This window comes from Somniosus microcephalus, chromosome 14 (assembly GCF_052327205.1).
Source record: "Somniosus microcephalus isolate GS21.2 chromosome 14, FLI_Smic_1.0, whole genome shotgun sequence".
Lineage (NCBI taxonomy): Eukaryota > Metazoa > Chordata > Chondrichthyes > Squaliformes > Somniosidae > Somniosus > Somniosus microcephalus.
The window spans coordinates 64,442,579-64,456,694 of record NC_141000.1 but is presented as its reverse complement, the minus strand read 5'-3'; the positions used below and the strand labels follow the sequence as shown (position 1 = coordinate 64,456,694).

The window sequence follows — 14,116 nt, the reverse complement described above, 5'->3', positions numbered from 1 at the left end:
GTTATAAAACAGAATATTCTCCAGGTCACCATGAACAGTGCTATGGGAGATCTGCTAATGCCTAAATTTGAAAATAATTTATTTGGGTTTGAGTAATGTCTAATGTGTCTACTGCTCTGTATGGAGAGATTTACAGAGAAGTGCAGTTGTGTTAGGGAAACTGCAGATGACTTCTTTTCATTAATAAAATTAAAAAGTATTGCATTATGAAAATAAATAAAACACATTTTGTGAGGAAAGTAAACTGCAATAAGGTGAGATTTTATGGGGTTTTTGTAGTTTAATACTGCACTTTACAACAATGATTCCAATTTTAGCTGCAGATGCTAATCATCACATGATATGTTACTGATTTCTTGCAAAGTAGAATCTTTTCCTCACTTCTGTCTCCAACCAAAATCTAAGCTACCCCTCCTGTGGAGGAACGTGAGATGGTTCATGCTGTGGACAATGCTATACATGTTGTCAATGCTGCTCCTTGGTTGGCCCATTAGGAGATTGCAATCTGGGACTGGGAGGAAAGTGGCAGAAGGAGCTCACTTCCCTCATTGCATTTTTGCTTCCGAGATGACTCATGTGAGCAGGTAAAGTTCACCTCAAGGGTGAGCCTGGGTCAAAATGGCAGTTGATTCCTATGGCAATTATGTGAAAATTTTGATTTTGCAGTTCATTCAAAAGGAGATCTATTCTATAAATGTGGCTTAACTAAATCCTTCTTAATTAAAAGTATTGTTAAAATGTTTATTCATAGATGTTTACAGAGGGGCATTTCAGCTCATTGTGTCTTTGCCAGCTCTTTGCTCGAGCAATCCAATACTAAGCCCACCGTACTGTTCTGGGTTTTTATTTGTTCTCAGGATGTGGGTGGTCAGGCCATGGCCAAATTATTGCCCAGAGAAGGTGATGGTTTGACTTGCTAGTGTGAGACTGAAGTCACATGTTGGCCAGGCTGGTCTGCAGGGCATTAATGAACTAGTTGGGTTTTTCCAACAAACCAGCAGCTTTCTTGACCATTTATTGAATTCAATTTCACAATTTGCCTTGGTGTGATATGATGTCAGAGCGGGACTTTAATTCACAACCTCTGGGATTATTAGCCACTACACTACTTGTATCCCAACATCTTGTTTCAGCCTCACTGTCAGCAGCAGTCATTGTGATGTATAACAACTTTAAAAAACACATTTAAAAAAAAAAATTAAACGTGTAACTTGCTGAAGCACAACGACGAGTGATTGGACAGTTCTTTGGGACACTGGTTTTCAAATATATGTTTCAAATACTAGTATTTCCTGCTTATGTGACAGAACGAGCAAGTGTATATAGCTACAGTTTAAAAAAAACTAAAACATTTTTGTTATATTAACATAAATCGGATTTAGGAAATGGTCTTAGCTAGCTATAGGTGAAAAGTAATTCCATAATATCTGTATCAGAGAAATGGCAAGTATATAAATCTGACCAGATTCGTCATTTTCAATGAGTCAACTAACCGTCTTTGTGGATGTCACTGCCTAGTGTCAGGAATTAATTTGAGTAAAGTTTGTTTGGTGGCTGGGCAGTTTCTCTTTGAATTGTTAATATATATGAATCTACAAAAGTAATCAAATTCATTGGCGCAGATTTTGCTGCCAAAATAGCAGCAAGTTTAATGGTGCTCTCCATTATTAATATGTAAATTGTCCAGCAACTAGTGGCGAGGAAGAGATACCCCATGAAATGCGAATCGTCACAAGTTAGTTACTGTCAGCCTCGCAAAAACGGCAGCTCATCTTCAAACTCCCCATTAATTTCATGAAATTGCTGCATTTGTGAATTAATTGCCAATTAAACTCACTGCAGAAAGTTAGGGCTGCTACTTAACAGCGTAAGTACCTTTTCAATGTTCCTGCAATGTTGCTCAACCTTTCTGGCCCAGAAAGGGAACAGTTGAAACTGACTTTTAGTTTTAGCCTGAACATAATGTTCTAATAGTGTAGTATTCACTGCCTTTGGGCGTAGTACATGATCTCTATTGTAATATAGTATAGGTATGGGTTAATTTCTAGTCCTATGGCACACGGTTCTAGTCATGGCTTACAAAAGTGTGCATGTGTGGCGGAACCACTAGAGGATTACGGACAATTGTATATAATTCCTTTTACAGCAATGTAGTACAGCTGGGGGCTGCACCTTTAATGTATCTGTTAACTGTACTAGGGCTTCTTTCCTGTACTCTGCGTGATGACGTCATGCCGTCCATCATGTGATCTCTCAACGGCGGGAAGAACGTGATGACATCATGACGTCAGAGCTCAGAACCTTCTAGCAGTAGAGCTCGGAACCTGCTAGCAGTTGAGCTCGGAACCTTCTAGCAGTTTCCAGAGAGACTTTCAAGCAGACCAGACCTATTTGCATTGTATCCTACAGTTTCCTGTACAGCTTCGTTTGTTCATAAAATTTTATTGTTTTTGATGTTCTGAGTCGATCTCAATTCTTTGGCTAGGAACCCCAGTTCCTACATTGGTGACCCCGATTTCTTCGAACAATTTTCGCTGAAGTTACATCATGGACACGAACGCCGTCACCCTCAAATTGCCGCAATTTTGGGAGCAACAACCGGCCACGTGGTTTTTCCAGGCGGAAGCCCAATTTGCAATCCGGGGAGTAGCAGCGGATTCGACCCGTTATTACGTGGTCTCCACCCGCGACAGCACCACGGCCTCGCGGGTCGTCAGCCTCCTCGAGAGTCCACCGAACGATGGCAAGTACGAAGCTTTAAAAGCACGTTTACTGCAGATTTTCGGTCTGTCCAAGTCGGAACGTGTTCGCAGACTTATCTCCATGCCCCGCCTCGGGGACTCAAAACCCTCAGAGCTCATGAGCCAAATGCTCATGCTTTTGGGCTCGGAATCGCAATGTTTTCTGTTCCGCGAGCTGTTTCTCTGTCAACTACCAGAGCCAGTACAGACGGCCTTGGCCAATTCCGCGATCACGGATTGTGCTGAACTTGCCGCGGAAGCGGATAAAATAGTCACCGTCTCACAACAATCTTGTGCAGCCACGAGGCGCCCATCCCCCACAAGAGTGAATCCGACAACTCCTCCTGCAGGCTGGTGTGCATACCACGCTCGTTTTGGTGCGAAGGCCAGAAATTGCCGTCCGCCCTGCAGTTTCTCACCAAAAAAAAACCTACCTCAAACCAGCGGTTTCTGAGAAGATCAATAAGGCCTAAGGGACGCGCCGGAGTTGCGATGGCCGTTGGGTCCGCAGGGAAACTCCTATACATTACAGACTCCCTGTCAGGGTGACGTTTTCTCTGTGATACTGGCTTCCAGTGCAGTATCCTACCAGCATCGAAGCTAGATCTTCAATCCGGCGGTCAAGGTCCCCCCCTCCAGGCAGCCAATGGTGCGGCCATTCGCACGTTCGGAAAGCGTAGGGTCCAGTTGCGTTTTGGCGGCCAACGTTTTGTTTGGGAGTTCATCACGGCGAAAGTCTCACAGGCCATCCTGGGGCAGATTTCTTCTGCGCAAACGGGTTTCTTGTCGACGTCTGACACTGCCGGCTAATCAGTGCCTTCACTTTTCACTCGGTCCCCTGCCACCGAAGCACCGCAATGTCTTGGTCAGTTGTGCAGTCCCATCTCCAAATGAGTTCTCTCGCCTTCTCAGTGAGTTCCCTGAGCTCACCAGGCCCACATTTTCTTCTTCAGTCGCGAGGCACGGTGTGGTGCACCACATTACCACGACAGGATCCCCCGTTTATGCGAGAGCGCGAAAGCTGGAACCCGGTAAACTCGCGGCCGCCAAGGCAGAGTTCCATACAATGGAACGCCTGGGTGTTATTCGATGTTCGAATAGTCCTTGGTCCTCGCCATTACACATTGTTCCTAAGCCAGGCGGCGGATGGCGACCATGCGGCGACTACAGACGCCTGAATGAGGCTACCACACCGGATTGGTACCCAATTCCTCACATTCAGGATTTTTTGGCCCATCTGGCAGGGAATTCCATCTTTTCCAAAGTAGACCTCGTCCGAGGCTATCATCAAGTGCCCGTGCATCCTCAGGACGTCCCCAAAACTGCTGTCATCACACCTTTCGGGCTCTTTGAGTTCCTTCGTATGCCGTTTGGGCTGAAGAATGAAGCACAAGCCTTCCAACGTCTCATGGATTCCGTGTTGCGCGATCTGCCGTTCATCTTCGTCTACCGAGACGACATCCTTATTGCCAGTAACAGCACGAAAGAACACATTACACTTTTTTCTCGTCTCAGCCAACATGGCCTTATCATCAACCCGGCCAAGTGCCAGTTTGGGTTGCACAGCATTGATTTCCTGGGACACAGAATCACCTCAGAAGGCGCTGTCCCGCTGGCCACGAAGGTGGAAGCAGTCACCTCGTTCCCTCTTCCTCAGACCCCCCCAGGAATTTCTGGGAATGGTCAATTTTTATCATCAGTTCGTCCCCAAGGCGGCATTGTTGATGCAACCTTTGTACGAGGCCCTCAGAGGTAAATTGGGCAAAGACCCGATCGATTGGACACCCCAGACGGACCAGGCTTTCCTCGACACTAAGAACGCTTTGGCTGCTGCGACCATGTTGGCACATCCCCTTCCGGTGCAACCATTGCCCTTACCACCAACACATCTGATTATGCCATCGGGGCAGTACAGGAGCAGTGGGTCGACGGCACATGGCAACCACTGGCTTTCTTCAGCCGCCAATTGCGGAAGAATGAATGCAAGTATAGTACTTTTGACAGGGAGTTGTTGGCATTGTTTCTGGCCATCTGCCATTTTCGCTTCCTACTGGAAGGACGCCCATTCACGGCTTTTGTAGACCACAAGCCACTTACTTTTGCGATGGCCAAGACAGCGGAACCATGGTCGGCACGGCAACAACATCATCTTACGTACATATCTGAATTTACAACCGACATACAACATGTCTTGGGCAAAGACAACTTGGTGGCGGATTGTCTCTCCCGCGCCCAGCCCCACGCAGTACACCTGGGAGTCGACTATTTTGGTTTGGCAAAAGAACAGAAGGCAGACCCTGAAGTGCAGGCATACCGGACCGCAACTTCTAGCTTACAAGTGGCTGATGTCAGTTTCCAGGCTGCAGGGACCACACTCCTGTGTGACATCTCGATGGGCGTCCCACGTCCAATTGTTCCAGTCGAAAGGCACAGGAGAATTTTCGACACTATTCACGGGTTGTCACACCCTGGCATGAGAGCGTCACAACGACTCATGGCAAAGAAATTCATCTGGAAGGGCATGCATCCCGACATCCGTGACTGGACCAATACCTGTGTGAGTTGCCAGAAGTCCAAGGTACAATGCCATGTTAAGACCCCAGTCGCCACTTTTCCGGTTCCGGAGCGTCGATTCGACCATGTGCACGTGGACCTGGTTGGTCCTCTCCCTTCCTCTCGTGGGTACACTCACCTTCTCACCGTGGTAGACCGCACCACCAGGTGGCCAGAGGCAATTCCTTTGGTTGCCACCACAGACGTCTCCAGAGCCTTCATCTCGTCGTGGGTAGCTCGGTTCGGGGTACCAGCTGACATCTCCTCCGACCGGGAGCCTCAATTTACCTCTGAGCTTTGGAACGCCGTAGCTCAAGGTTTGGGCACCAAGCTTCATCGTACCACCGCCTACCATCCACAGGCGAACGGTCTGTGTGAAAGATTCCACAGGTCCTTTAAAGCCGCACTGCGTGCTAGTCTCCGTGGACCTAGTTGGGTGGACAGGCTCCCTTGGGTGCCGCTAGGTCTTCGCACGGCACCTAAGGACAACCTGCATTCTTCTTCAGCAGAGCTGGTTTACGGCCAACCACTCAGAGTGCCTGGCGATTTTCTTCCTCCTCACACGGAACCCTGGTCCCCAGCTCAGCAGCTCGTCAGCCACCAGGAAGCGGCTAGGAATTTCATCCCAGTGCCTACGTCGCATCATGACCTGCAGTGCTCCCATGTCCCGGTGGATCTTAAGAGCACAGAATACGTGTTCATTCGGCAGGATGCTCGCAAACACTCGCTCAAACCGCCTTACACAGGTCCGTTATGCGTCATGTCATCAGGTGGCAAGTCCTTCACAGTCGACGTCGGCGGTAAGCCTGACCACATCTCCATCGACCGGTTGAAACCGGTGCATCTGGATCTGAGCGAACCAGTCGTCACCGCTCAGCCGCCTCGTCGTGGTCAGCCACCATCGACTGCCGGTCTAGTACAGCCACAGTCATCCGCCGAGTCGCCAGTGCCCGCCTCACCGGGTCGACCACAGCCGGCCTCCTCTTCTCCTCCGCCTGCGGCGTCATCCCAACCACAGCCAACGGCCAGTTCATCTTCTAGCGCTCCGTTCCAGCTGCCGGGGTATCGCAGTCGGTCGGACAGACTCGTCAGACCCCCTTCTCGCCTTACCTTCTCTGTTAAAAGCAATTCTGGGGGGGCGCATGTGGCGGAACCACCAGAGGATTACGGACAATTGTATATAATTCCTTTTACAGCAATGTAGTACAGCTGGGGGCTCTACCTTTAATGTATCTGTTAACTGTACTCCGCGTGATGACGTCATGCCATCCATCACGTGATCTCTCAACGGCGGGAAGAATGTGATGACGTCAGAGCTCGGAACCTTCTAGCAGTAGAGCTCGGAACCTGCTAGCAGTTGAGCTCGGAACCTGCTAGCAGTTGAGCTCGGAACCTGCTAGCAGTTTCCAGAGAGGCTTTCAAGCAGACCAGACCTATTTGCATTGTATCCTACAGTTTCCTGTACAGCTTCGTTTGTTCATTAAATTTTATTGTTTTTGATTTTCTGTGTCGATCTCAATTCTTCGGCTAGGAACCCCAGTTCCTACACATGTTTCAGTTCCTCGGAGACGTGGTCTGCTTTTGCTTTTGATTTTTAGCCATTTGTATTAATCAAAATCATTATACATCTCTTCATCTACTGTTTAATGAGAACTGACAAGAAAATGATAATGAATGTTCAACCTGAACGTCTGTAGAACAAATAAATTGTAGCAAGCAGGATTTTTTAAAAAAAAGTAACGTGATCATGTCAAAAATTAATGAAATCTACTGGAAAAAGAATTTGAACTTAAGTAACAAAAAGCATAAAGTGACAAAAAGTGAATAATTGGTTGTACTGCATGGCTCCCTCACCACTAGGTTCATCACTTATGAAAACACTGAAACCACACATTGCCCCATCTTCTGCTTCCTTGGATAAAAACACAATTCAGATTATTGAAAATATTCTCTGATGGAAATTGGAGGATGTGGTAAACTTTAGATATAGAATCATAGAATGATACAGCAAAGAAGGAAGCCATTTGGCCCATCATGCCTGTGTTGGCTCTTTGGTAGAGCTATCCAATTTATCCCACTCCCCTGTCCTCCCATAGCGATGTAATTTTTTTTCCCTTCAAGCATTTAGCCAATTCCCTTTTGAAAATTACTAGTGAATCTGCTTCCACAACTCTTTCAGGCAGTGCATTCCAGATTACAACTCACTGCATAATTTTTCCCCCCCTTATGTCGCCTTTGGTTCTTTTGCCAATCACCTTAAATCTGTGTCCTCTGGTTTCTCCTTAACTACTTTATTAAAATCGGTCATGATTTTGAAATCTCTTAACCTTCTCTGCTCTAAGGAGAACAACCCCAGTTTTTCCAGTCTCTCCACATAACTGAAGTCCCTCATCCCTGGTACCATTCTAGTAAATCTCTTCTGCACCCTCTCTAAGGCGCTGACATCCTTCCTGAAGTGTGGTGCCCAGAATTGGACACAATACTCCAGCTGGGGCCTAACCAGTGTTTTATAAAGGTTTAGCATAGCTTCCTTGCTATTGTACTCTATTCCTCTAGTAATAAAACCAAGGATCCCGCATGCTTTTTTTAACAGCCTTCTCAACTTGCGCTGCCACCTTCAAAGATTTGTGTTTCTCCCTGTTCCTGAACCCCCTTTAAAATTGTACCATTTAGTTTATATTTTCTCTCCTCATTCTTCCTATCAAAATGCATCACTTCACACGTCTCTGCATTAAATTTAATCTGCCATTGTTTACTATATTTCTGAGTTTTGTGTCCTCTGTAAACTTTGAAATTGTGTCCTGTATACCCAAGTCCAGGTCATTAATATATATCAAAAAAAGTAAGCAAGCAATAGTACAATAAGATTAAGTTATACAGCTCTCTTACATGTTGATGATAGCTTGAGATTTTTACTACATTTTGGCCCTGATATTAATCTTCCCAGTGGGGTTGGGGGGGGGGGGGGGGGTCGAATTGCATGGGAGAAACCCAGAAGTCAACTCAGTGGGTCGGAATCTGTGATCTCAACTCAATTGAAACAATTAATTTTGACTTCCGGGTTTCATGGTGGACGTTCACATAACACGATCTCAGCTGTATCTAAAGGGACAATGTACAGATGGAAATTGGAGGTATTCAGAATGGATGGTGGACATAGAGCAAGGGCAGCACCCAGATTCAATGATGCATCACTGGAATTACTGCTGGATGGAGTTAGGACATACTTTCCTCAGCTATGGGAGGAACAAGGCGGCGTGGTTGGAGGTAGTGTGCCCAGGTCTTGGATGAAATGTATGAAGCGGTTTAATGATCTAACCAAATCAGGAAACTTTGAGTACATTTGCTGATTCAACTACATCCTGTGGTTTAAACCCCCCACCCCATTTCATTCTGTCTTGCTAAAGCATACTACATCACATCACTCCTCCCCCCCATCTCAACTTTCAGCAGCACCCAGCCTTCACTTTCTATGCACTGTATCACCTCCCCATTTATCAATCCGCTGTTGCCACTCACCCCAACCCTTATGCAATTTGATGCATCTGCCTCATAGTCGCCCTCCCCGACTGCACTGCATCCATCGGGTAATTACCTGATCTTCACTCACTCACCAGGTCTGTTTCTCGCCCGTTGTAGGAGAGCGCAAAACGCAAGAGAGAGGGAGCGGCCTGGGGTGGCCCACCACAAATAGTCCAGCTAACTGATGCAGAGAAGGATGCCCTGGAGTTAAGTGTCACATCTGCTTCCCTCTCAGTCAGAGATGGAGAGACAGGAAACTCGCAGATAGCTGGTGACAGAATAACAAATATCTTTGACACACATATGCTGAAACACATCACATGTAGCACCTGAACACAACGCTACAATCAACAACAACTTGCATTTATATAGCACCTTTAACATAGTAAAATATCTCAAGGCGCTTCACAGGAGTGCTATCAAACAAAATTTGACATCAAGCCACACAATGATATTGGGACCGGTGACCAAAATCTTGGTCAATGAGGTAGGTTTTAAGGAACGTCTTAAAGGAGAAGAGAGAGATGGAGAAGTTTAGGGGTGGAATTTGAGTTTAGGGCCTAGGCAGCTGAAGGCACGCCCGGAAATGGTGGAGCGATGAAAATCAAAGATGCAAGGGGCCAGAACTGGAGGAGCACAGACTTACACAAAGTGCTACTGAGCTGATTACAGTCTGCACTAATCTTGCAGAGTTTCCTAAAGGAAGTTGAGTGCAGTGATACTGTAGCAAATTATAACTGGACTTTGCCTGTTGCTGTAGGACCCACTTAATCACAGATGTGTATGTTCAAACTTAAATCTTTGCCCCACTAACTATAAGTATAATAACCATAACAGGTTGCAATTGGTGAATGGAAACTGCAAGAGGAAAAAATACTATTTTTGGCAAATACAGAAAAGTATGTAATATACTTTTATCAGTAGAGGTAGCAGCTGTAAAACCAATTATAAAGTCTTGAAATTTATAGGAGCTCTTGTGTCCTCATACAAGTCCAAACACAATGGAATATATTATCGTTTTTACCACCTGCAAGTTAAACCTGAGTGGAGTGGAGAGAGGAAAATCTTGTGGGGGGGAAGCACATGCACATAATAGAACCTACCTGATTTTCTTCCCATTTAAATTAATAGTAGTAAAATCTAGCAGGTTCTGTAATTTGTTCCCAATGAAAGGGGTCAAACCAATTAATTTAAATACAAGTACCCTGTGTGTTTTCTAAAGTACACATTTGATTGGCAGCTTTATTGCTTTATTTGAGCTTGAGAAATCCAATTTTAACTTTCTTTGTTCTATTCTGTCTTCAAAAGATTTGAAAGTATATCTCGGGTCAATTATCTCCAAATCAGCAGCTACTCTCGCCTCTCCTCTGGCATTCAGCTCTTGCACTCACGTGTAGGATCAAGGCTGTTATGAGGTCTGGAGCCCAGTGGTTCTGACAAAATCCAAACTGAGCATTGGTGAGAAGGGTTATGTGAGTAGGTGTTGCTTTGTGGCACTATTGGTGACTCCTTCCCATCACTTCACTGATAATTGAGAGGTGGTTGATAATGGCAGTAATTGGCCAGGTTCATTTTGTCCTAATTTTTGTGGATAGGACATAGATGCCAGTGTCAGAGCTGTACTGGAGCAGTTTGGCTAAGCGAGTGGCTAATTCTGGTACACAGCTCTTTCGCATTATTGCTGGGGTGTTATCAGGAACCATAGCATTTGCTGTGTCCATTGCACTCAGCTGCTTCTTAATACCATGTGAAGTGATACAAATTCTGCTGCTAAAGTGGAGCTATGTTTTTGTTTTAAAGCCACAAAATCCAATTGTTTCAAGTATATCTTGAGATCAGTTAAAGGCTAATTACTGTTGCTGGGAGATGTTTGGCTGTATTTGGTGCTGCTTATAAATCCTCAGCTGCTGCTGCTTGGGATAGGTTAATGTCAAGTTTAAAAGAAGCCAGCAGGAAATGGCTGGTTTTCCTTCTCTATTTTAATACCCTTTTAAAAAAAGTTACTTCTTCAATAGACCAATTCAGTTGTGACTTGTTATAATGTGATAATGGGCCGGATTTTCCAACCCCCCACGGATGTGTACGCACCCGTAAGAGCCTCGCAAGTGCCGGTTTCAGGCATGCGAAGCTCATGCGTTGAAAACCGGCGCTTCTGATCTGTCAAGAATTCTCTTGACAGATCCTCCACCTGCCCGGGAGAAGGGCCTCTGTGGGCAGAGAGTTTCCGCTTTCTGCACAACCTCCGCCCGCTGAAAACTTTAAAAAATCTTACGCCTGGTAAAAGCAAGCGTAAGGCCTGCTTTTACCAACAAAAGATTTTAAAAATGTAAAAAAAGTTTTCACTCATTTATAATTTAAAAAATACTTTTAAAAAAGGTAAGTTTATTTTTAGCCCTGTAAAAAAACTTTAATTATTTTTTTCAAAAAATTAATTTGTTTAAAATATTTAATTTAATGTAATTTTAACTAATTTTAAATGTGTTTTTTTTTAAACTAATTTTAAATGTGTTTTTTTAATTATTTAATATCTTAGTGTGTTTTTTGAGTGATCCCCATTCATACTTTTGATAGGTCTATCCGGAGAGACCTGTCAAAAGTGTGGAGATTTCCTTCTTTGATTGGTTCCCCATGGCCCACGTGATCCCAGAGACGCTTGCGAACCGCATGCGCCCCTGGGATACCTGGGCCTCTGCGCGCGGACCAGGAGAGGCCCAGGAGCGGAAGTGTCGGGACCTACGGAGCCAGCAGGTAAGTTCGTAGATTTTTCAGATCGGAGGCATCCGTACGCAGGAAGCCTCCGATCGGAAAATCCGGCCCACTGAAACTAATCAGTTGCAAATATGACAAATTTTTCATTTGTAGTACTTTCAGGTTGATGAATACGTTACATGTGAGATTTGTATAGATATAAATAGATGAATATATACATCATTTGATTTAACTTTGACAATTTGCTTCTGCATGACCCACCACAGAATTAGAACCTCACATCATAGTGTTGCAAGTGAATACAACTTAGTCTTGGATTTTCAGAAGTTTTATCAGAAAATAAGCTATTTATATCTAAACTTAAATTCGATTAGTTGTGCAAATTCGTAACAATGTGTTATACTGTATGCAAACCTGGAATTGCTTAATTTGATAGCTATTTCCAATGTAAAAAGAAATGCTTTGTTTTTCTAGATGAAGCAGTCAGCTCTCCAAACTTCTCCAATCTAGCTGCATATATTAGCATTGGTGTGGTTCTAGCAATGATAGCCATTGGAATCATGTTTATATTGCTACACTATCTTCATGTAAGTAACAAAAATGCTATATTTAAACATTATTAAGACTACAATAAATCAGCAATTTAATAAACATACTATAATAGATACACTTTCTTTAACTTGTTGCCCTCACAGAATTTTCACATTTGCCCAATTAATGTGTAGTTGTTGAACTGAATTATGGCTATTCACACATGTTTACTTGTGCACTCCATTCTTCTCATGCTGGTTTATTCGTAAGCTCATTATTTAAAAAGGACAAACTTTTAAAATGAGATTACCATTTGGAGATTGAAAGAGCCCAGAATAGACATGCAATTCAATGTGATGACTTTTATTACAACATGATGTTTTTCAATGCAAGATACACTATCCCATCATACCTTATTGGGGGGGGGGGGGGATAGGAACATAGAAATAGGAGTAGGCCATTCAGCTCCTCGAGCCTGTTCCACTATTCAATTAAATCATGTCTGTAATTCTCTTGGTTTCTCTCTCCCACCCTTCTTAAATAATGGAGAGGCGTTTGCAATGTTCCAAATCAACAGCACAATTTATGAATCAAGAGAGCTTTGGAAGATTATTATTACTATGGTGTACTTTCCATTCAGCTTATCCGGGACAATTGGGCCCCTTTAAAACAAATCCAACCAGCAACAAAACAAATAGCAGCAACAATTTAGGACATTGATCAACAAAACCCACTGCAAAGTCTGCAAAATTCAAAGTAACATTTGAAGTAATCTTTACTTTCTATCTTAAATGTGAATTACATAGAATTACATAGACCCTGATAGTCACTGGGGCGGGGTTTCGGTGTTGGGGAGTAGTAGTTATGGTCAGGAAACCCAGAATGGCAGGTCTCCCTGAACACTGGAGTTTTAACTCCACGGCGGCACGTTTTAAAAAACTGATTCCCGGCCCAGAAGACAGCCCGATTGACAGTTCTCCAGAAAAGACCGCAGCTGAGGATCAGGTAATTTTTGTAGTTGTTGGGTATAGTGTGGTTGGGGGGGGGGGGGGGTGTGGTTGGGGGGGGGGTGTGGCTGGGGGGGGGGGGGAGGGGTCGGGGTTGATCGTGGAGGCGTCGGTGGTGATTGGGGGTTGGTGATCACGGGGTGGGTCTTTTGGGGGAGGGGGGAGATTGTGGAGGTGGGGGAGGAGTGGTTACAGGGTAGCTTGTTGGGCCTGGAGGAAACACTCCTAGACATAAGACGTAGGAGCAGAAGGAGGTCATTTGGCCCCTCGAGCCTGCTCCGCCATTCAATAAGATCATGGCTGATCTGATCTTGGCCTCAACTCCACTTCCTTGCCTGCTCCCCATAACCTTTGACTCCCTTACCTTTCAAAAATCTGTCTATCTCCACCTTAAATATATTCAATGACCCAACCCCCACAGCTCTCTGGGGAAGAGAATTCCAAAGATTCACGACCCTCAGAGAAGAAATTTCTCCTCATTTCTGATTTAAATGGGTGCCCCCTTATTCTGAAATTATGCCCCCTAGTTCTAGATTCCCGCACAAGGGGAAACATCCTCTCGACATCTACCCTGTCAAGTCCCCTCAGAATCTTATATGTTTCAATAGGATCCCCTCTCATTCTTCTAAACTGCAATGAGTATAGGCCCAACCTGCTCAACCTTTCTTCATAAGACAACCCCTCATCTCCGGAATCAACCTCGTGAACCTTCTCTGAACTGCATCCAATGCAAGTATATCCTTCCTTAAGTAAGGAGACCAAAACTGTACGCAGTACTCCAGGTGTGGTCTCACCAACGCCATGTACAGTTGTAACAGAACTTCCCTACTTTTATACTCCATTCCCTTTGCAATAAAGGCCAGCATTCCATTTGCCTTCCTAATTACTTGCTGTACCTGCATGCTAACTTTTTGTGATTCATGTACAAGGACCCCCTGATCCCTCTGTACCTCAGCATTTTGTAATCTCTCCCCATTTAAATAATAATTTGCTTTTTTATTTTTCCTATCAAAGTGGATAACCTCGCATTTTCCCACATTAAACTTCATCCGC

General features: G+C 44.7%; 1 protein-coding gene across 1 annotated transcript in view; it reads left to right on the top strand.

Annotated features, from left to right (window-relative positions):
* The window catches only part of LOC147107514 (T-cell immunoreceptor with Ig and ITIM domains-like), a 50,497-nt gene that overhangs the window by 33,357 nt on the left and 3,024 nt on the right, over positions 1-14,116 (top strand). The window contains exon 3 of the mRNA XM_086006590.1: positions 12,000-12,112. Within this exon, the coding sequence (XP_085862716.1) occupies positions 12,000-12,112 (113 nt within the window). The remainder of the gene's footprint in view (positions 1-11,999; positions 12,113-14,116) is intronic.